General features: G+C 38.0%; 1 protein-coding gene across 3 annotated transcripts in view; it reads right to left on the minus strand.

The window, feature by feature from the left end:
* Positions 1 to 24646, minus strand: part of YEATS2 (YEATS domain containing 2) — a 117615-nt gene that overhangs the window by 79534 nt on the left and 13435 nt on the right. For all 3 annotated transcript variants that reach the window (XM_072752570.1, XM_072752571.1, XM_026007243.2), the window contains exons 2-5: positions 10873 to 10990; positions 6748 to 6845; positions 5746 to 5838; positions 1841 to 2086 (exon numbers count right to left, since the gene is read on the minus strand). In XM_072752570.1, the coding sequence (XP_072608671.1) occupies positions 1841 to 2086; positions 5746 to 5838; positions 6748 to 6845; positions 10873 to 10972 (537 nt within the window). In that variant the 5' untranslated portion in view covers positions 10973 to 10990. The remainder of the gene's footprint in view (positions 1 to 1840; positions 2087 to 5745; positions 5839 to 6747; positions 6846 to 10872; positions 10991 to 24646) is intronic.

Here is a 24646-nt window from a genome sequence, read left to right on the forward strand (position 1 = left end):
GATAGACTGCCAGGGTTTAAATCCTGGCTCTTCCATTTACTAGATGTTTAAGTTTGTGTAATTATTTAACTTCTCTGTCTTAGTTTCCTCACCTATAGAATAAGGATAACAGGGGCACTTGGCTGGCTCAGTTGGTGGAGCACATGACTCTTGATCTAGGGATTGTGAGTTGTGTGTTGGGTGTTGGGTGTAGAGACTACTTAAAAAATGTTTAAAAACCCTAGGGGCACCTGGGATGGTCAGTCAGTTAAGCATCCACTCCTGATTTTAGCTCAGGTCATGATCTCAGGGTTGTGAGATCAAGCCCCACATCAGGTTCTACAGTGTGGAGCCTGCTTGAGATTCTCTCTCTCCCCCTCTGCCCCTTCCCACCATTCTCTCTTAAAAACAAAATAAAAAATAAAATAAGGATAATAATACCTGTCTCACATGATTGTTTCATACAGTTCTCAGAAGTGCACCATAGTAAGTACTAAATATTTGTTACATAAACATGAACATGTATATTACATACATGATGGTAAATTTCAAAATCCTATAACCTGTATCACCTAAATTCTTTTTAATTAAACAGAATCAAAATACAGGTGCCTGGGGATCCCTGGGTGGCGCAGCGGTTTGGCGCCTGCCTTTGGCCCAGGGCGCGATCCTAGAGACCCGGGATCGAATCCCACATCAGGTTCCCGGTGCATGGAGCCTGCTTCTCCCTCTGCCTGTGTCTCTGCCTCTCTCTCTCTCTCTCTCTGTGTGACTATCATAAATAAAAATTAAAAAAAAAAAAAAAATACAGGTGCCTGGCTGGCTTAGTCAGTAGAACATGTGACCTCCTGATCTCAGGGTTGTTAAGTTTGAGCCCCACATTGGGTGCAGGTATTACTTAAAACTAAAACCTTTAAAAAAATAAACACAACCTCCCACCCCAAAAAACCATGTAGTATTTGCCCAGAAATAGTACTGGTAAGAAACAAATAAATCCAAACATTAATAAGAGTTTTCATTTTTGGGTGATGACATTATGACTTTTCTATTCTTTTTTACTTTCTTGTAGTTTAAATTTTTCAAAAATGAATACATGTGAATTTATAAAAAGAAAATTTCTTAAATTGATTTTTCTCAAAATAAATAAAATCCTTGATGTCTGAATATGTGAAAAACAACCTGAAGATTTCCTCTATCACAGAACACCTGGCTGAGAAAAATCATCCAACAAGGGCTCTACAACCAAATATTATTTTTTTTAAATCTTTTATTTATTTATTCGAGAGAGGGGCAGAGGGAGAAGCAGGCTCCATGCAGGGAGCCTGATGTGGGACTCGATCCCGGGTCTCCAGGATCACGCCCTGGGCTAAAGGTGGCACTAAACCGCTGAGCCACCCAGGCTGCCCTACAGCCAAATATTATACCAAGAAGTTCAGAGCAGCTTGAGATGGGAATTCAAATGAGAATCTGGCAGGATCAAAGAGGAATAAATGGTTTTCATTTTTATTACTTGTCAAGTTTCCCCCAGTTATTAAAGCATTAAAGTCTCACAAGGCAAAATGCTGAAGAGAGAACAAACATGACAAAATGGAAAGACCTTGGATAAGGTCACAGAATTGCCAATTCCTCAAGGTTTTTCTCCTATCGGTGTGGATGGCCTCTAGGAGTTGTGCAGGGCACAGTTCTGACTCAGTTTAATTCTCAGTTCTGATATTTGTGGACAAATGCAACATAAAGCCCATCTCCAAAAGGGATATAATTAACTTATTTCTTAGGGTTCCTATGAAGGTGAAATGGAACATGTACATACTTAATAAATACTAGTTCCCTTCTCAACTCCCTCCCACCCATCAAACTATACCCTTCCAGTATTTCGGCTTGGTCTCTGGTCCACGTTGTTTGAGAGTCTTTCTTCTATATCCATATTGCTATTATTATCTTTGTCAGATAAGAAGTCATTATGTTGAGATAAAGAATCACTTTCTGAATGATTGGCTGATGGTGTCTCTGATCTCTGATTGGCAGGAGACGATGACCTAGATGGGGACTCCAAAAATTTCTTGATAGCAGGATGATTAAAAACCATTGTATCATAAGTCTTTGATCCCTGCAAAAATGAAAGCAAGCAAAACAAACTTTTAATCAAATCCATTAAAAGTAGGTAAAATTTTAATTTTCCAAAACCCTTATCTATTTAGGGATCATGCTTAAAATTCTTCAAAATCTCCCCACAACCACAAAATGAAGTCCAAATCTGTTAATGTAATCTGAGCCAAACCAAACAAAAGGTAGAAAGTGATAATTATGTGGAGGTCTTAACACTAAAAGGTGCAAGTTCTCTGAAACGAAATATAAAATAAAGGTAAACATATAGTAAATTATGGAAAGTAAGATTTGACTTTTAAAAAAATAAGCCTCACACTGCTTTAACACATCAATTGCTCTAAATAAAATGTTACTATAAAAGATACAAAGATTTTTAAAAATGTATATGGTAAAATGGCTCCCACAAAATGTAGTACAGAATCCTTTAATGATTAATACTTACATATAAAGCTTGTCATCAGCCCAGTACTGAAGCCTGGAGTATTTTTGTGTATCTTGTTACTTGGATACAAAATACAGTGTATTCTCTTATAATGAGATACACTCTACAGTTCCCAGGAAGCCCAGCTTTTAAAAACTGTGCAATTAACATAATTTAGTGAGAAGAAAGGAGCCAGAAACTAGTATTTCAAAGTAACAAAATTATTGAATCTCAATAATAAAGGTTATTTTCTAGAGCTGTGATGTATTTTGTTACAGAAAATTAAAAACAATTAAATAGTAGACCATAATAGACAAAACTACACCTCAATATCCTTGAATAAACACTAATCAAAATATAACAGGAAAAAAATATCAGTCTACTTCTAGACTACCAAATAACACAGTTCAGAACTGCTAATCACTTAAAAAAAAAAGGTGGGGGGAGGGTGTTGCCTCATGGCACAATCATTTAAGCATCTAACTCTTGGCTTCAGCTCAGGTCATGAGATCAAGCCCTATGCCGGGCTCCCACTCAAAGCAGAGTCGGCTCAAGTTCCTCTCTCTTAAGTTCCTCTCTCCTTCTGCTCCCCAATCCCTGCTGTGCTCTCATTTTCAAATAAATAAATAAGTAAATCTTAAAACAACAACAACAAAACATTAAATGGACAACCAGCTCTACAAACAGAGTTGCTACAAGTACCACGTCATACAGTTGCTAGCCTGTAATATCCATCTTGTTGAATCTGATAGCAAGCCACGTAACAGATGACACTAAAATCTACCCTGGGTGAAGAGTTGTCTTCCAAAAATTCATATTCACCCTGAACCTGTGAATGTGACTTTATCTGGAAATAGAGTCTTTGCAGATACAATCAAGTTAAGGTGATGTCATACTGGATTAGGGCTTACTAATAAGAGGGAAATGTGGAGAGAGAGAAACTGTGACGACACTTAAGAGGGAAAACATCCATTTTTTGGATGAAGATAGAGGCAAAAACTGGATTGATGTAGCCACCAGCCAAGGAATGCCAAGGTTTGCCAGTAACTACCAGAAGGTAGGAGAAGGTGATGAAGGATCCTTCCCTAGGGCCTTCAGAGAGAACATCGTCCATAACACCTTGATTTTGGACTGTTAGCCTCCAGAATCATGAGATAATAAATTCCTCTTGTTTTAAGCCATGAAGCTTGTGGTAATTTGTTACAGTAGCTCTAAACAATAGTTCAAGACTCTAGTATGTATTATGGAAACTCCTGTGGTAGAAGAAACAACCATCTATCCTCAAAGATTAAATTCAAATAATGCTCCAGATTTCTCTAAGACAACATGGGAGTATCTCCAATGCCAGGTACCCTCAAGCAATATAGGATGACATGAAAGCCAAAACACAGTACTTCTGAGCCATAAAAACCACAGGGAACAATGTGGGAAAAACCAGTATGGCATCACACCTTCCCCAGCCCTGCCACCATTCTCACTGAATGAAAAATGAACAAAAGTTATATGGTGAAATTATCAAAATCTCAAACAAGAAGAAACACTTCTGTTTCAGTTCAACTCTAATGACATTCCTTTATAATTGGAGCGATCCAGTAGCAATCACATTAAGTCATTACACTTAATATCCCAAACAGTAGGACAACCTGATTACTAGGTCTCCTGATTTGATACAATAAGATATACAGCATCACCTATGAAGTATTATTGCCAAAACCCTCTAATTTTAACCAAATATTTACACCCAACTACCAGTTTACAGAAAAATAGAGGGAATGAGGGACTAACCCAAGGAAAAAATAAATAAACCCAAAGTGTGGGATAGTCTGGCCTGATCTCTTTTTTTTTTTTAATTTTTTTTTAATTTATGATAGTCACACAGAGAGAGAGAGAGGCAGAGACACAGGCAGAGGGAGAAGCAGGCTCCATGCACCGGGAGCCGGATGTGGGATTCGATCCTGGGTCTCCAGGATCGCGCCCTGGGCCAAAGGCAGGCGCTAAACTGCTGCGCCACCCAGGGATCCCATGGCCTGATCTCTTTAAATAAGTCCACATTATGGGGGGAAAAGGTGATCAGATAAAATGAGTCTAGAGAAACAAAACAACCAAATGTAGCCCATGAACCTTGATTAGATCCTATGTCAAAAAATCAGGTTTAAAAAATATTTTGAGGATGACTAGGAAAATCTGAATATGGAATGGTTATCAAATAATATCAAGAAGTCACAGAAGGAGATCCCTGGGTGGCTCAGCGGTTTAGCGCCTCCCTTCAGCCCAGGGCATGATCCTGGGGTCCCAGAATCGAGTCCCACATTGGGCTCCCTGCATGGAACCTGCTTCTCCCTCTGCCTGTGTCTCTGCCTCTCTCTCTCTCTCTGCCTCTCTCATGAATAAATAAATAAAATCTTAAAAAAAAAAAAAAAGTCATAGAAGAATATCCTGTAGGAAATACATGATATGTGTACTTAGGGGTGAGGTGTCATGATTCCTGGAACTTATTTTCAAATATTTTACAGAAACATAAGATGGATAAAGCAAAGATGACAAAACATTAAAATAGTGAATCTAAGTGATGCATAAATGGGTGCTTATTTCATCTTTTCTGTGTATTTGAAATTTTTCATAAAAATTAAGGGAAAAATCAGGGTTTCCTGAATAGGGTGTATCTACTGAAACTACAAATTGCTGTTCACTAGGAAAATCTATCTATAACTTACTCCAAGCCGACCATAATCAAATGAAGAATAAGGCATGTTAGAATAGGGTCTCACTCAACTTTGTATCTACAAAGCCTAGCAACAGTGCTAAACATTAGCTGGAGAAGGATTTAATATCAAGGAAAAAATGTAGGGGTGCCCGGCAGCTCAGTTGGTTAAGTGTACGACTCTTGATCTCAGCTCAGGTTATGATCTCAGGGTCATGAGATCAAGCACTGTATCAGCATCCAAGCTGGACATGGAGCCTACGTAAGATTCTTGCTCTCTTTCTCCCTCTGCCCCCTCCCCAATCCCGGGCACATGTGCTTTTTCTCTAAGTAAAAAAATAAAAAATAAATAAAGGAAAAAATGATACTTAGGATTACTGACAGTTTATGTATTTTCCAAGAAGGTACGCTAGGTTTCTTGAATTCCAAAGGTCAATATAAGAACATTTCAAAAGCTGGAATTTCACATCAACACTAATTTCCCCTTCACACAACAAATATGGATAGCCAGAAATGACTGTATACGAGGAAAACTTACCTCAGAAACTTTTAGAAGTCCTGCAGAAGCATAATAGTTTGCAACAATGCAGGCACGAAGTTTATCCATCATCCTTCTTGCCTCAATCAGTCGCTAAAAACAAATGTTAACCTGTTACTTTAAAAAATAGAAATGACATAAGAGATAAACTATAAAAAAGTTAATAAAATAAGAAATACAAAGGACTGAAAGCTCAATTCTCTAATAATCAAAGAAATGCAAACAAAAATGACTATTTCCACCTATCAAATGGGCAAAAGACTTTTTAAAAGAATGACAAAAGCCAATGTTTACAAATATAGACAAGTTAATATGTAATATTTATGTATATGTACACATAATCACTGAGAAATGTCCACAAAAATACTGAGCAGAGAGCAAAAAGGTATTACCTTATAGGATGGAATTTCAAGTAATTTTTTTCATTATATTTTTCTGCAATTTCATTTATAGGAAAAAAAAGGCATATGCCTTTTTTCCAAAATGAGAACACTCTTTTTAAAAGAACAGGAAGGGGGATTGTGCCTGGGTGGCTCAGCCAGTTAAGCATCTGACTCTTGATTTTGGCTTAGGTCATAATCTCAGGGTCCTGGAATTGAGCCCCACGTCTGCATCTGGCTCCCTGCTCAGTGATGAGTCTGCTTCTCCCTCTCCCTCTGCCCCTCCCCACTACTCTCATGCACTCTCTCTCCCTAATAAGTAAATCTTGAAAGAAAGAACAGCAAAGATGAAAATCAATGTTCTACCTCAACAGATTTTTTTTTTTGCAACAGGTTTGTTGTTGTTGTTTTAAAGATTTTATTTATGTGACAGAGACAGAGAGGGAGGGAGAGAGCACAAGCAGAGGGAGTGGCAGAGGGAGAGAGAGGCAGGCCCTTTGATGAATAGGGAGCCCAAAGTGGGGCTCAATCTCAGGACCCTGGGATCAAGACCTGAGCCAAAGACAGAAGCTTAACCAACTGAGCCACCCAGGCACCCCTTGTTTTTTTATCACCATTATACCTGGTCAATGACTTCAATTTCATGTTCCTTATTCTTCATTTCAAGTGCAAATTGTTCCTTGATAATAGTCTCGATCTTCTGCACAGCAGCATCTCGAGCTGCACAAAGAACATAAAATAATCCAAGGTCTAATTAATCAGTGATTGTCTTCAGTCAGTATGCAATAGAAGAAACTCAGGATAACTTCTACGTGGATAAACTTAGTGGCCGTCACTTCAACCAATAATGAAAAGTTAACATCATTAATATGGAGGCAAACTGACTTCCTGTGTTTTCTGACATGCATCACTCAAAGGCATTCTGGCCAAAATCCTAAATCTAATTACAGGGAACATCAAAGAAACCTAAACTGAAGGATATTCTGCAAAATAACTGGCTTACATGCTTCACACATTAGAGTCAAGAAAGGTAGAAAGGCTGAGATTAAAAGAGACTAAAGAGATGACAACAAAATGCCATGTGTGCATTTTGGATCCTGGACTGGATCCTAGAGAAGGTAAAATATTTACACAATACTGAGAAACTGGTAACACCTGAATATGGACTGGATGTTACATAATGTAATGGATGAATGTTAAAATTTCCTGCTTCTGATAATAGTACTGTGATTACCATAAGAGAATCTCCTTAAGAAATACACCTACATTTACAGGTTTCCAATTTATTATCCAATGATTTAAAAAGAATGATATGCATATATACCTGCATGCACAGACGCATCTCAGAGTATGTGTGTTTGGGGGTGGGTAAAAAGACTGATAAATCAATGAGGCAAAAATATAAACAACTGGCAAATTAATCTGGATAAAAGACATACAAGTATCCTTGTAATTTTTGTTTGGAATTACACCAAAATAAAATTACTGTATAAGAAAAAGAAATCCATTAAGATTCTGAGAGAAGTATTTGGTGACCTCTGAAAAACCATAGTCCCAAAGACAAAGAAAATAAAAGACTTAGCTAGAGGAGAGGTAGTCTGTGACATAAGAGCAGTTTGTAAGAAGGCAACAAGCTTCCCTCTGTAGAAAAGGATCTAGCAAGCAATTCAGTTCCTGATCACAACTACATAAAACAGTGACCAAAAAAAGAATTCAAAAGTAAAGAAAATGCTTCTGGGCCACCTGGATGGCTCAGTTGGTTATGTGTCTGACTCTTGATTTTGATTCAAGTCATGATCTCAAGGTCATGAGATCAAGCCCCACATCAGACTCTGCATCAGGCTCCACTCTGGGTGTGGAGCCTGCTTGGGATTCTCTCTCTCTCTCTCTCTGCCCCTTGCCATCCATTCTCTCTTTACAAAAAAAAAAAAAAAAAAGCCTCTACTCTTGAAGTATAATGTATTATACTATACATTAACTGGAATTTAAATAAAAACTCAAGAGGGGGTACCCAGGTGGCACAGTGCATGAGATATAGCCTGGTATCATGGTGTCTGCTTGAGATTCTCTCCTTCTCCCCTTACCCCCTGTCATGCTCTCACCCTTCTCTCTCAAACAAATATAGCTTTTAAAAAAAAACTTGAAACAAAAAGAAAAGAAGAAAAGAAAAGAAAAGAAAAGAAAAGAAAAGAAAAGAAAAGAAAAGAAAAGAAAAGAAAAGAAAAGAATGCTCTGAAGGTGATAGAATTCAGATGACAATGACTCAAAGTAATATGCAACTCGGAGTTTAAAATATCAGATACAAGGGAGCCAAATGATTGTTTGAAAAACCTGGGATTTGGGGGCACCTGGCTGGCTCAGTCAGTACAGCATGTGACTCTTGATACTGGGGTTGTAAATTCAAGCCCCACATTGGGTGTAGAGATTACTTAAAAATAAAATCTTTAAAAAAGAAAAACTTGGAATTTTGCAAAAATGATTCTGTGTAATATGAAAAAAATGATGTTCACTCATGCTTCGGAGTATATGAAAAATTGCAGAGAAAATTTGGACCCCTTGATACCCATGTCACTCTCTCCCTGTAAAACATAGGTCATTAAACTGGCAACTTCAAACCAATAATGATATAAGTGAGCATTCTTGTGGATATGTCTGCATGAATGGAAATGACTGACTTTTTGTCATTATGAAAAAAAGAGTATTTTCTACTATAACTATATATATCCTTGTCTGTAGAGACCAGCAGATACTCTTAGGGGAGAATGAAGACAGAGACTGTGATCATTGAAGGCAGTTTTGTCATAAGCTCCTCAGAAAGAAACTTTTCTAAATTAAATCTTTCATGGAATGAATAAAAACAAAACCAACAAACAAAACAAAATAAGCAAAAAGAAGCATCCTACCAAATCTACTTTGAGCAAAACTCTGAAAAATAAAATATGGTTTGGGATTAGGCAGGCACTGTATGGACATCAAGAGGAAGAGCAAATTGTCCCTCAAGGAAAAACTGTCCCTGCTTAAGCAGACTATCTGGGATTTTTAACAGAAATTATGATGTTTACTAAAACAATCAGTTTTCCCTACTCTTTTTATTTTTATTTTTATTTAATAAAATAATTTTTATTGGTGTTCAATTTACCAACATACAGAATAACACCCAGTGCTCATCCCGTCAAGTGTCCCCCTCAGTGCCCGTCACCCACTCAACCCCACCCCCCGCCCTCCTCCCCTTCCACCACCCCTAGTTCATTTCCCAGAGTTAGGAGTCTTTATGTTCTGTCTCCCTTTCTGATATTTCCCACACATTTCTTCTCCCTTCCCTTATATTCCCTTTCACTATTATTTATATTCCCCAAATGAATGAGAACATACACTGTCCTTCTCCGATTGACTTACTTCACTCAGCATAATACCCTCCAATTATTTTTATTAAAAAAGTTATGGCATATGATGCATTTGAGGAGTAAAGGATATAAGTCTCATATTTATTTGGCTTATTGAAAATAAATAATGTCCTTAAAAATAGAATTATAGGGATCCCTGGGTGGCGCAGCAGTTTGGCGCCTGCCTTTGGCCCAGGGCGCGATCCTGGAGACCCGGGATCGAATCCCACGTCGGGCTCCCGGTGCATGGAGCCTGCTTCTCCCTCTGCCTGTGTCTCTGCCTCTCTCTCTCTCTCTCTCTCTGTGTGTGTGTGTGTGACTATCATAAATAAAAATATATATATAAAAAAATAGAATTATAACTGAATAAGGGGAAAGGTTGCAGTGAAATGTTTTCATTACTTGAAATTCAATTCAAGTAAAGGAAAGGAAATTTAAGGAAAGGAAAGAAACTAGACTTTGATAATTTTTGCTCCACAAAGACTTTTGGAGGGTATGTATGTCTTGACTGCACTTAGAGAAAGGAATTTTGTTTCACCACCTCAACTCTAGGGGCACTAATCTTTGTGGAGCTACAACACTTTATGACTTGGATGCCTTCTTTACCAGTTGTATTAATTTACATAGATTATTTAAATAAATAGTAATGAATTTCAGCAATAATTTGTTTTAAAAACTCAAATTTAGCAACTTTTTTTGAGATAGCTTAAAATATTCTGGGTTGCTACAGACACATAGTTGATGATTTGCTCTTCAACTAATTAATTACATGATCTTGGGCAAGTAATTTAATGTCTCTGAGCCTAAACTACTAGCAGCTAAGTGCAGAGGTTAAACTACATCAGTAATTCCCAAATTTGTATCACTCATATGCCATCATTAAGTTACCTACACCACATCTGAGAATCATATGAAACATCTAATTAACATAATATTTTAAAATAATTTTAGCCTTATCCTATGTAACAAGTCATGCAACTACAAAACTTATAAGATCATCATCTTTCCAACAGACATTAAAATAATATACAACTATTACAATAAAAAAAACCTTAATCCATATACCACCCATTATCATCTACCACATTGCAGCATACATATTATAAGATTTTATGGTTATGCCTCACATACAATGATAGCTAAAACTTACAGCCAGTCTCATTATTGACACTTTCACTGTCTACATGATTGTCTTCCTGGCCTTTTTCAACACACAGGGTGTATTGCTATTGACAGACCACTTAATTAATCCCTCTTCAAATTATATGAAACAGAGAAATACATTTTGTTTTAGTTCCTGTAAATCTTATAGGAAAGCATACCTCAAAAAAATAAATAATTTCCTAAAGCAGGTGAATTTTTACCTGAATTCTCAATTGCTTTATGCCGCTTATTTGGAAGAGCCACAGATACATCCTCATAATCAGGGTCAGTTTCTTTGATTGTTCGCTTGATTCCAGACATGATGACATTCGTTCTTCACTGTGAAGTAATAATAAACAACACTGCTTGATGCTAGTATGAATATATGTGCACACAAAAACAAAGGGAAAAATATTACACAATACTGATACTCTTAAGCCTCTGTATAAACATGTACATACCCTTGTTAAAATCAAAAACCTAACTTCAAAAGTTTACTAAAAACAGGAGCGCCTGGGTGGCTCAGTTGGTTAAGCATCCAACTCTTGATTTCAGCTCCAGTCATGATCTCAGGATCATGAGACTGAGCCCAGCATCGGGCTGAGAAGAGAGAGAGACAGCTTGAGGTTCTCTCTCTCCCTCTCCCACTGTTATTCCAATCCCCTCCCCCCATGCCTGCATACACAGGCATGCATGCTCTCTCTCAAATCTTGAAAAAAAAAAAAAAGTTTACTAAAAACAAAATCATCATCATCTGTCATAAAGTGTAGGTTTCCCTTTCAAGAGAAAATCTTTTAACAAGTCAGCACATTGCTTAAACTTTTCAAAAGAAGCCAGGCTTTCACAGAAGGGCACTCAAAAGGAAAGGAAAGAAACTAGACTTTGATGAAAACATGGTAAAGCCCAAATAGCACTTTGGAATTCACAATGCAACCAGCATATTACAAAACATGAGTAATATATATAGTTAAGCTCTTAATAAAAAATGTATCATAAAATCTTCTTTCTGGTACTTACACAGTGCCTACTATATAACAGGTACTCAATAAATATTATTGCTACTGATCACTTATCATTACTCATAAAAAACCCATACATATAGATATATTAAGCAAGTTTGCAATATAGTAAACAAATCCTATGTATACAGGTCTGCAAAAAAAAAAAAAAAAAAAAATCCCCTAAATCTTCTAGATCAGCACTGTCCCGATACATTAACTACCCATATGTGGCTATTTAAAGTTAATTAAAATTTTTTTAAAAATAAATAAATAAATTCAAAATTCACTTACTTTCTGGTACATTTCAATTTTCTCATTTCAGAACTAGCTACATTTCAAGTGTTCAACAGCCATCAGTGGCTAGTAGCTATACTATATTGGACAGTGCAGATACAGAACATTTATATCACTGCAAAAGAGTTCTACTGGACACTGTTGCTCTTCCAAACTATGTTTCATGGAGCACTTATTAATATTTCATGAGTTAGCTTAGGAAATGCTGCCCAGGGATCCCTGGGTGGCGCAGCGGTTTAGTGCCTGCCTTTGGCCCAGGGCACGATCCTGGAGACCTCGGATTGAATCCCATGTCGGGCTCCCAGTGCATGGAGCCTGCTTCTCCCTCTGCCTATGTCTCTGCCTCTCTCTCTCTCTCTATCATAAATAAATAAAAATTAAAAAAAAAAAAAGGAAATGCTGCCCAAACCAGCACCGTCCAAAAGATATATAATGTGAGCCAAGTATGGAATTTAAAATTCTCTAGCAACATGTCTCCAAAGGCAAGGGAAACAAAGGCAAAAATTAACTACTGGGACTTCATCATGATAAAAAGCTTTTGCACAGCAAAGGAAATAGTCAGCAAAACCAAAAGACAACCTACAGAAAGGGAGGAGATAATTGCAAATGACACCTCAGATAAAGGGCGAGTATCCAAAACTTATAAAGAAGTTATAGAACTCAACACCCAAAGGAAAAATCAATCAAGAAAATGGGCAGAAGACATAAACATTTTTCCAAAGAAGACATATAAATAGCCAATAGACACATGAAAAAATGCTCAACATCACTTGCCATCAGGGAAATACAAATCAAAACCACCATGAGATATCACTTCACACCAGTCAGAATGGCTAAAATGAACGAGTCAGGAAACAACAGATGTTGGCGAGGATGTGGAGAAAGGGGAACCCTCTTACACTGTTGATGGGAATGCAAACTGGTGCAGCCACTCTAAACATCTGGAAATTCCTCAGAAAGTTGAAAATAGAGTTACCCTACGACCCAGTAACTGCACTACTGGGTATTTGCCTCAAGATACAAATGTAGTGATCCGAAGGGGTACCTGCACCCCAATGTTCATAGCAGCAATTTCCACAATAGCCAAACTATGGAAAGATCCCAGATGTCCATCAATAGATGCATGGATAAGAAGATATGGTGGACTATCAGCATACAATACATACAATGGACTACTACTCAGCCATCAAAAAAGAAAAAGAAATCTTGCTATTTGAAACAATATGGATGGAACTAGGGGATATGCTAAATGAAAGAATGAGAGAAAGACAATTACCAAATGAACTCACTCATATGTGGAATTTAAGAAACAACACAGGATCATAGGGGAAGAGAGGAAAATATAAAGCAAGATGAAATCAGAGAGGGTGACAAAACCATAAGAGACTCCTAATCATAGGAAACAAACTGAGGGTCACTGGAGGGGAAAAAGAGGAGGGCAGGGAGATGGGGGGTAACTGGGTGATGAACATTAAGGAGGGCATGCGATGTAATGAACACTGGGTATTATACAGGACTGATGAATCACTGACCTCTACCACTGAAACCAATATTACATTTATGTTAACTAAATTTAAATTAAAAATTTTAATTTAAAAACATTTTTTATTTTTAAAGATTTTATTTATTTACTCATGAGAGACAGAGAGAGAGAGAGAGAGAGAGAGAGAGAGAGAGAGGCAGAGACCTAGGCAGAGGTAGAAGCAGGCTCCATGCAGGGAGTCTGATGTGGGACTCTGTCCCAGGACCCTGGGATCACAACCTGAGCCAAAGGCAGACGCTCAACCACTGAGCCTGGACTGAGCGCAGGTGCCCCTAAATAAAATCTTTTAAAAAATAAAATAAAATTCTCTAGCGGCCACATTCAAAAAGGAAAAAAGGGGGCAGCTGGCTGGCTCAGTCAATAGAGCTTTTGACTCTTGATCTCAGCATCATGAGTTTGAGCTCCACTCCACGTTGGGTGTAGAGATTACTTTAAAAAAAGGGGGGGGGCAAAAGAAATGGGTGAAATTAATTTTAATAACACTTTTACTTAACCAATGTACTCAAAATATTATCATTCCAACAATGTAATCAATATGAAATTAGCAATAAGATATTTTACCAAAAAAAAGGTATTTTACATTCTTATCTCTGTACTAAGTCTTTAAAATCCAGTGTATAGTTTACGCTTAGAGCACATCTCAATTTGGAACAGCCACACTTCAAAGGCTCAGTAACCATCTGTGGCTAGTGACTCCCTTACGAGAAGCGAGGGCCTACTGATACAATATACAGATAATAAGACAGGCTCAGGGTAGTTTATATGTTGTTCCTTAGAACATTAATCTATGACACAGAATAGACAAGAAGAGCTCCTTGATTTCCAAACCTTTGTTCTACCATCTACCACTAAAGGTTATTTACCTAACCAAAGGCAAAAATACACAATATGTATTTGCTTAGGTAATTAGAAGTTCTAAAATAAAATTAATAAAAATGTTAACTCAAAAACGTTTTTATTTAACATTAAAATAGAAATAACAATTTAAAAGTTTCTTGGTTTAGTCCAGTTCTATTACCCATCCCTGAGATAGGCTCACTTGATTCAGCTGGCAGAGAGACCCATTATATAATGATACATATTTAAATCCTAGATGTCAGAGATCATTTTTTCCTATAACTGCTGTGTAATAAGCTCAAATGTTCTAAAAACTCCAGCATTTATAAACATCCAGAACCAAGCCATTTAATGTATCCTCACCATCACTATGTACCTGCTCTAATTTAGAATATAAATGAGTCTTCATTTTTGTAGAGGCCCTGAATCCAACTGTTATTTTATGTTTCTAAAGAAAGCTTATAAAAAATGAGAGTAATGGGATACCTGGCTGGCTCAGTTGGTAGAACATGTCACTCTTAATCTCGGGGTCTTGAGTTCAAGTCCCACCTCTGGTATAGACCTTACTAAAAATACTAATAAAATAAAAAATAAAATAAGTTTTCAAGGGGTGCCCAGGTGGCTCAGTTGGTTAAATGTCTGCCTTTGCTTCAGACTGATCCTGCAGTACTGGGATCAAGCCCTATTTTGGGCTCCCTGCTCTGGAAAGACACTGCTTCTCTTTCTCCCTCTGTTGCGCCCCCTGCTTGTGCTTTCTCATGCTCACTCAAATAAATAAGTGGATAAAATGTTTTATAAAATATTAAAAAAAAAAAAATGGGGAGTAAGGTCTTGCCTTCCCCAATTGGTCTGCAACGAGTTTTAGACAATCTGAAAAAATCTTGGGCCATTACATAAAGAATACATTCCAAAAAAAAAAAAAAAAATCAATAAACCTCATTCCTTCTTCTTTAATGCAGAAGGGAAAAAACATACGTCCTATTCTCCAATAAAACCTAGAATCAGGGATCCCTGGGTGGCGCAGCGGTTTGGCGCCTGCCTGAGACCCAGGATCGAATCCCACGTCAGGCTCCCGGTGCATGGAGCCTGCTTCTCCCTCTGCCTGTGTCTCTGCCTCTCTCTCTCTCTCTCTCTCTCTCTCTCTCTGTGACTATCATAAAAAAAAAAAAAAAAAAAAAACCTAGAATCAGAAGTAGACACATTCTAGCAGATCTCCAAATCTGTTTCTGCACTACACCACTTCCTCAGTGATCACCTGTCTTCTACAGTTTGCCAGAGTCTTATGGGATTATTTGCAAAGATGAGTGAATCCAGCATCACCTTCACTCATCCATTCCATGGACCTCATAATCTGAATATTTTCCTCCTACCTCCCAAGAGTAACAGTAGCTCCTCCACAAGAAGGCTGGGGATCCTTGAAGAAAAGAGTATTTTATTTCACCCTCATTTAAAAGATAAAATAAAACTCTCTTTTGCTCTAAAACTAGGGAAACAGAAGAGAAAAAAAGAAGAATTTGGGTGTAGAGGGGTTGGGATAGAAAAAGAAGAAACCAATGAGTTAACTTGTGCTGTCAAGGTCATTCATAATTCATGCAGCCTTGTAATAAAGCTTTGATATCAACTTTGGGCATAGATTTGAGCTTCTGATAAACAGGTGTAGGAAGATTTAGGTCCATACTGCGACTTTTTAATAACTCAGGTCTGCTTCGGTCTAGCAAAAACACTAAAGTATACACATGCCACATTCAAGTATATGCTAGGAAAGCTGGGAACAACTGCTGGGGCATGCTCTCATCATAATGTAATGAATAAGTGAATGGAATGTGTAACAAATGATCCATGGTCATCTTAAGATTCAGATTCTTGTCTGACTTTCAGATTTATGAAAAGGAAATAAGAACAGTTGTTAGATATTGTTACATTCAACTTTGAAACAAAATGTCCTATTAATCCTCTTTAGATTTTGAATCAGATAAAACTAATATGAAGATGGTAAATGTGAACTGCTACCAAAAAAAAAAAGTCCATTACTGTTTATAATTAGTCTGTGAGAAACGATTTTTTCCATATTGTGGGACCAAATCCATATTCAGAAACATGTATAATGCTGATTCCTCTAATTTAAAATTTTTGTCACTGAAACAGACTCATTATAATAAGTAAACAGCTTGGGGCTCCTGGCTGGCTCAGTCAGTGCAGTGTGTGACTCTTGATCTTGGGGCTGTGAGTTCAAGCCTCATACTGGGTGTGGAGCCTATTTAAAATATATATACATGTATAAATAAAATAAAAAGTAAACAACTTCCTGGCAGCGATGACCTCTGCATGAGGAACATCATCTCCTAGTGAAGACCTCTTCCACCTGTCCCCAGGAGAGAAGAGGAAGCACAGGCAGAAGCGCCTATAGCGGAGCTCCAACTCTTACTTCACACATGTGTGAAGTGCCCAGGAGGCTACAAAATCACCATCCTGTTCAGCCATGCACAAAAGGTAGTTTTGTGTGTTAGCTGCTCCACTGTCCTTTGCCAGTCTACAGGAGAAAACAAGGCTTACCGAAGGATGCTCCTTCAGATAGAAGCAGCACCTAAAGCATCCTGAATCAAGATGGGTGGGAAACTATCCCAATGAACAGATTTGGATTTAAAAAAAAAAAGAGGAAACGTCAGAGCACCTGGCTGGCTCAGTCAGTAGAGCATGTGACTCATGGTACTGGGGTTGTGAGTTCAGCCCCATACTGGGCCTAGAACTCACATTTAAAAAAAAAAAAAAAAAGTAAATACTGTCAATTTAAACCTAAAAAGTAAATTTTCCCCTACAAGTAAGAAAGCAAAAGTACCCAATCATATCCATTCAAATTAACAAGTCAGAGTTTTTGAAAAAAGTTAAAGATCAAAAGCAAAACAAAACCTTGTTCTATCTATACTTTGTAGTGTTCTATACTTTGGAATAAACCTCAAGAAAAAAATAATTTTAAAAGGAAATTGTATAATTAAAAATACAATTATAGGGGCACCTGGGTGGCTCAGTCAGTTAAGAGTCCCACTCTGGATTTTGGCTCAGGTCATGATCTTGGGGTCCTGAGATTGACCCCCATGACCAACCGGCTCCATACTCAGCATGGAGCCTGCTTGTCCTTCTCTCCCTGTGCTTCTCCCCCAGAAAGTAGGCACATGGGCATGCTGTCAAATAAATAAATAAACAAATAAACAAACTTTAAAAAAAACAAAAACAAAAAACAGACTCTGCTCCTCACCTCCTCCACACAGACATGCACATTTTCTCTCCCAAATAAACCTTAAAAAAAAAAAAAAAAAAAAAAAAAACTCATCTTGGAAAGTGAAAGAAGCCAGACACATAAGCACATACATAAATGATTCCATTTTTTAAAAATGATTCCATTTATATGAAGTTTTAGAACAGACAATCTATAGTGAAAGAAAAGGTGCTGATGGTGAGGACAGACTGGGAAGAACAAAGGAACTTTTTGGGATGAGAAAATTTATCTTAAGGGTGTGGATCGCATGGGCATATGCAACTGTGAAAACTTATCCATGTTTGTACAAAAATCTGTGCATTTCACTGAATGTAAACTACACTTCAATTTACATTAGGACTATAAAGATATTTATCTAATCATGTCATCCCCTGTTCAAAATCTGCCAATGACTTTCCATAACACTTAAGAATAAAATCACACTCCTTAACATGACCCACGAGATCTTACGTGAATTGAGCCCTGCCTGCCTCATCATCCTTAATCATTAAGATCCAGACACATTGGTCCTTTCTATTCTTCAAATACACCTCAATCTTTCCTTAGGATTTTAGTTTTGTTTAAGTAAGCTATATCCCCAACACGGGGCTTGAACTCACAACTCCAAGATCAAGAATCACACATTCTATCAACTGAGCCAGCCAGGTGCCTCTCCTTAGGATTTCTGGACTTAAGGTTCCCTCTACCTGGAATGCACTTTCCTCAAATTAGCTTTTCTAGACCCCAGCTCAAATGTCTACGTTGTCAAAGAAGGCCTTCCTTAATCATACTATCCAAGACAGCTTTCCCTAACTTCCCTTCCAAAGTTCCTGGACACTCTCAATACATTATTTGCTGAATAAGTAAATGAAGGGATAACAGATACATGTCAAAATACAAATACCCACAGGGAACATAACCACTAGCTTATGGTAACTTTTATCACTCCTGATACTTACAAATCTATTTGATATTTCTACATTTTGAAAGGTATTATAGCTAAATGTTTAAAATAAAGGGATGGGCAAAGTTTGTGTTTATTTTTTTTATTTTTTAAAGATTTATTTGTTCATGATAGAGAGAGAGAGAGAGAGAGAAAGGCAGAGACACAGGCAGAGGGAGAAGCAGGCTCCATGCAGGAAGCCTTATGTGGGACTCAATCCCGGGACTCCAGGATCGCGCCCTGGGCCAAAGGCAGGCGCTAAACCGCTGAGCCACCCAGGGATCTCCCAAAGTTTGTGTTAAAAAAAAATTTTTTTTAAAGTAAGTTCCACAGTGGAGTCCAACGTGGGGTTTGAACTCACAACCCTGAGACTAAGACCTGAGTTGAAATCAAGAGTTGGATGCTTAACGGACTGAGCCACCCAGGTGCTCTGGGATGTGCAAAGTTATTATACACAGATACATGCAAATGAAAAGATAACTGGCATGGCATGATTAGTAACCAACAGGATAATTGAACACCAATAAACTTTAATAATGATTATGTTACTATTAAAGGACACAATCAGGGGATCCCTGGGTGGCTCAGCAGTTTGGTGCCTGCCTTCAGTCCAGGGTGTGATCCTGGAGTCCTGAGATCGAGTCCCACATCCGGCTCCCCGCGTGGAGCCTGCTTCTCCCTCTGCCTCTCTCTGTCTGTGTCTCTCATGAATAAATAAATAAAATATTTAAAAATAAATAAATAAATAAAGGACACAATCACAAAGATATGCCATAAACATCGAACATGTTAAAATGTACACAATAAATCAGAAATACAAGAAAATTTTAAGAAAATCACAATCATTACAGGGGAATTTGAACATGTGTCTCAGAAATTTAAAAGATAAAGAAAACAACAGACAAAAATACCAGTAGTATAGATAATGCAATTTACAAGCCAGATTTAACAGCTACATACAAGGGCCTAGCTGGCTCAGTCGGTACAGGGCGTGTCTCTTGAACTCAGGATTGTGACTTCAAGTCCCACACTGGGTGTGGAGCCTGTTTTTAAAAAGTAACAAAATTTTTTTAAAAATTATAGCTACACATCATTCTGAACACAACAGAGAATACTGTTTAAGATTATCTATAAAAAGTCATTAAAATTAAATCAGGGTGTCTGGGTGGCTCAATTAAGCATCTGGCTTTGGCTCAGGTCACGATCGTGGGACAGAGCCTGGCATCCGGCTCCCTGCTCAATGAGGAGCCTGCTTCTCCCTCTCCTGTTCCCCCTGCTTGTGTTCTCTCACTCTCTGTCATATAATTTGGTAAAATCTTTAAAAAAAATTAAGTCATGAGATGGAATATAAAGTCATAATTATTACAAAACATTCTCTGATCCTAATAAAACTAAATATGAAATCATTAACAAGAACGTTCTATGAAATGGAAAACAAAATACTTTTCTAAATAACTCATGACTCAAAGAGAAATTTAAAATAAGACTTTTAAAATTATCAACAAAAAGAGCACTGTATCTAAACCTATGAAGATGTGGTCAAAATCATCAGTAGAGAAAAATAACAGACCAGTTTTCTTTTGTGAATACAGATAAAAAATATACCCTGCTGGATGGGATTTATAAGATTTTCTTTCTTTATTTGGGTGAGAGAGCTAGCACGCATGCAGGAGCAGGAGGAGGGGCAGAGAGGGAAAGGGAGAAGCAGACACCCTGCTGAGTGCAGAGCTAGATCCCAAGACACTGAGATCATGACCTGAGCTGAAGTCAGACGTTCAAGCCACCCAGAGGACCCCAGTACAGCAGAGTATTAGAAAAACAGAAAAATAACTAGAAGCTTTTCTTATCAGCAATAAGTAACTAGAGATCTAGAAGCAAGGTGACTTGCACTAAATTTGTCTAATGTTGAATCTTTAGGAATCCATTTAATAAATTACATATTGGAAATTAAAATAGCAGCTTTTACCCCAACATCATCCAAGGCTTCCCGAAGACTGCCCAATGTGTATTATAAGAAAAAAAATATCCATTTTGATATCCATTTTTTCTTTTTTTTTTATTTAGATATTTTGAGAAAATTCATTTGGCATGAAGTCCTATCAAAAAAATCAAAATATAAGAGACCCCAGCTGGCTGAGAAGAATCATGATCTTGATCTCAGGGTTGTGAGTTCAAGCCCCACACTGGGTGCAGAGATTACTAAAAAATAAACTTTTTTAAAAAATCAAAATATATTTCAATGTCGATTTAAATTTTTCCTTCTATTTAAAGATTAGTCATTAAACTGTCATCTCCTTGACACAGGTAACTGAAAATATACACTGCTAATTTTCTCACCCAAATCTTGCTTTTTATCACAATACAAGCAAATTAGTGACCTCGTGGCACAATGGTAGCACGTCTGACTCCACAATACAAGCAATCTGAAGTATTGTATTATATGAAAGATTCAGATCAAAGGAAATCTAAAAAGGAGAAGATTCTGTTCTAATTTTAAGCTGGTACTAACAAAAACTCTGTATCCTAATTATTCTAAGCCAGATTTTATATATAAAACCATTTGCATATACTCTCATTTTTGGTCAACATAATCAATGTTTCTTCAACTCATCTGGTATGGGAAAAAAATAGGTCTTTTAAGTAAAAATAGTCAGAATTTCACACTGGACCAGAATGGTGGGGAGCAGGCCAGAGGTCAGTAGTTAGCATCTGACATGGGCTAGTCACAGTACAACATGTAAGAGCTGAGCAAAACAGAAAAGCTAAATATCTGAGCTCAAAAAAATTGTGCTACTTGGGTACCTGGGGGCCTAGTCAGTTAGTATCTAACTCTTGGTTTTGGCTCAGACCATGATCTCATGGGTTGTGGGATCGAGTCCCATATCAGGCTCTGCACTCAGTCGGAGTATGCTTGAAGATTCTCTCCCTCCCCCCAAACTCTCTCTTAAAAAAAATTATTATTATTTAAGTATTATAGATTTCCAGGTCAAAAATACATACTTTCCTATTATAAACAAAATTGCTAAAGACCATACGAGTTGCCATATAAGGTCAGCCCTAGGATCCATTCAGGCCAATACTTTGTCTCCTATCTACAAAGTAACACGTTAAAGAGTTCAGAATAAAACAGCTATTCTAAATCATCCATGCCACTGCTTCTAGCTGTTAGTGTTAGAACTGGAGAGATGGCCTTACGTTGTTTTACCCTTCCCTTACTCCACCACTTCAACACACCTTCTCTGGACAGAGAGAGCTATATATATGAAATGTTTAAGGGTTTTGAGACATTTAAGGTAAATTCTTAAATTGACAGAAGAAAGGAAATAAAGAGGCACCTGCCTAGCTCAGCTAGAGGAGCATGCAACTCTTGATTTCAGAGTCTTGAGTTCAAGCCCCATGTTGGGTATAGACTGCTCAAATAAATAAACTTTTAAACTTTTCAGACAGAAAAAAAGAGGGATGCCTGCGTGGCTCAGTGGTTTAGCGCCTGCCTTTCGTTCAGGGTGTGATCCCAGGATCCGGATGGGATGCCTGGGTGGCTCAGCTGTTGAGTGTCTGCCTTTGGCTCAGGGCATGATCCCTGAGTCTTGGGATCAAGTCCTTCACCAGGCTCTCTGCATGGAGTCTGCTTTTCCTCCCTTTGCCTTTTTCTTTTCTTTTCTTTTTTTTTTTTTTATTAAAGATTTTACTTCTTTATTCATGAGAGACACAGAAAGAGAGAGGCAGAGAGACAGGCAGAGGGAGAAGCATGCTCCATGCAGGGAACCCGATGTGGGACTCAATCCCAGTACTCTAGAACCACGCCCTGAGCTGAAGGCAGATGCGCTTAACCGCTGAGCCTCCCAGGTGTCCCTTCTCCCTCTTCCTATGTCTCTATCTCTGTGTGTCTCTCATGAATAGATAAATAAAATCTTTTAAAATAATAACCTTTTCTTTTCTTAATTTAAATTCAATTAATTAACATTAGTGTATTATTAGTTTCAGAGGTGGAAGTCAACGTCATCAGTCTAACACCCAGAGCTCACTACATCATGTGCCCTCCTTAATATCTATTATCCAGTTACCCCATCCCCCTATTCCCCCCCAAGCAATCCTTAATTTATTGTCTCTTATGGTTTGTCTCACTTTCTGATAACATTTTGTTTTATTTTTCCCTCCCTTCCCCTATGCTGTTTCTTAAATTCCACATGAGTGAAATCATATAACTGTCTTTCTCTGATTGAGTTATTTGCATAATGACTTATTTGCATAATACCCTACCCTTCCATCCAGTAATTTTTTTTCTTTTTTAAAGATTTATTTATTTATTCATTCATGAGAGACACAGAGAGAAACAGAGAGGCAGAGATACAGGCAGAGAGAGAAGCAGGCTCCACACAGGGAGCCCAACATGGGATTTGATCCTAGGTCTCCAGGATCATGCCCTGGGCCAAAGGCAGACGCTAAACCACTGAGCCACCCAGGGATCCCCAATTTTTTTTTAAATCATATAAAATAACAGTGACGGGGTACCTGGCTGGTTCAGTGGATGGAGTGTGCAAATCCTTTTTTTTTTTTAAAGATGTATTTATTCAGTGAGAGCAAGAGCATGCAGGGGGAAAGGGAGAGCGACAGAAGACAGACCCTTAAGCAGACTCCATGCTGAGCATTGAGCTCAACACAGGGTTCAACCTCACAACCCTGAGATCACAACCTGAGCTGAAACCAAGAGTCAGAGGAAGGTACAACTCTTGATCTCAGCATTGTGTAGGTTCAAGTCCCACACTGGGTATAGAAATTATTTAAGATTAAATCTTTAAGGGATCCCTGGGTGGCGCAGCGGTTTGGCGCCTGCCTTTGGCCCAGGGCACAATCCTGGAGACCCGGGATCGAATCCCACATCGGGCTCCCGGTGCATGGAGCCTGCTTCTCCCTCTGCCTGTGTCTTTGCCTCTCTCTCCCTCTGTGACTATCATACATAAATAAATAAAAATTAAAAAAAATAAATCTTTAAAAAAATGATAAACCCAATATATATTAACCTTAAGTCTATTTACAGATTATCCCTTCCAAAGTATGTGAGTACATGCTATATGTACATTTACAAGGTGGCAGGAAGTCAACTGGGTAATCAACATTAGGAAGGTTAATTTGGGGTGGGGAGGGCACAGATTAGTAATACTTTTAAATTTTAGTTTATCCTAAAATATTTCAGATATTCAAAAAGTAAAAAAGGATCAGTTAGGGGATTAAAAGACATTTTTAAAAGTATCTGCCTTTGGCTCAGGTCATGATTCCAGAGTCCTGGGATCGAGCCCCACATCGTGTGGGGAGTCTGCTTCTCCCCCCTCTCTCTCTGCTTCTCCCCACCTCAAGCTCTCTCTCCCATGTGTGCTCACTCTCTCTCTCTCAAATGAACAAAATCTTTTAAAAAAATATATACTTCCTTATATGCACTAGGAAATATGTTAAGATTATTTTTATTTAAGAGAGCGCAAGCGAGAGCAAGATACAGCACAAGACAGCATGAGCATGGGGTAGAGAGAGATGCAGACTCTCTGGTAAGCAGGGAGCCCAACACGGAGCTCAAGGCCAGGATCATGACCTGAGCTGAAAGCATACACTTAACTGACTGAGCCACCCAGGTGCCCAGTATATAGGATGTTTTAAAACTAAAATGTAAATAAAGAAATTATGGGGGACACCTGGGTGGCTCAGTGGTCGGGCATCTGTCTGCCTTTGGCTCAGGGCATGATCCCAGAGTCCCGGGATCAAGTCCCACATCAGGCTCACTGCATGGAGCCTGCTTCTCTCCCTTCCTATGTCTCTGCCTCTATCTGTGTGTGTGTCTCATGAATAAATAAATAAAATCTTTTTTAAAAAATTATGTACATTCATGGAATGGATACATCAGTTCCACTACAATGTAACATATACATTCCTAAAAATCACCATGCTGTATAAGACTGCATAATAAAAACCACAAAGCATCAGGAAAATCGGGTTAAGGACACAACATTCAAAAATGTGACATAAAAAAAAGGTAACCTAATAAAAATAGTAGCACAATTTTACACATTAAATGGTAATGAAATACATAAATGCTACAATAAATATGGCAGTTCACCTTGAAAAAGACCTCAAG

Source organism: Vulpes vulpes, chromosome 3, assembly GCF_048418805.1.
Source record: "Vulpes vulpes isolate BD-2025 chromosome 3, VulVul3, whole genome shotgun sequence".
In the NCBI taxonomy this organism is placed as follows: domain Eukaryota; kingdom Metazoa; phylum Chordata; class Mammalia; order Carnivora; family Canidae; genus Vulpes; species Vulpes vulpes.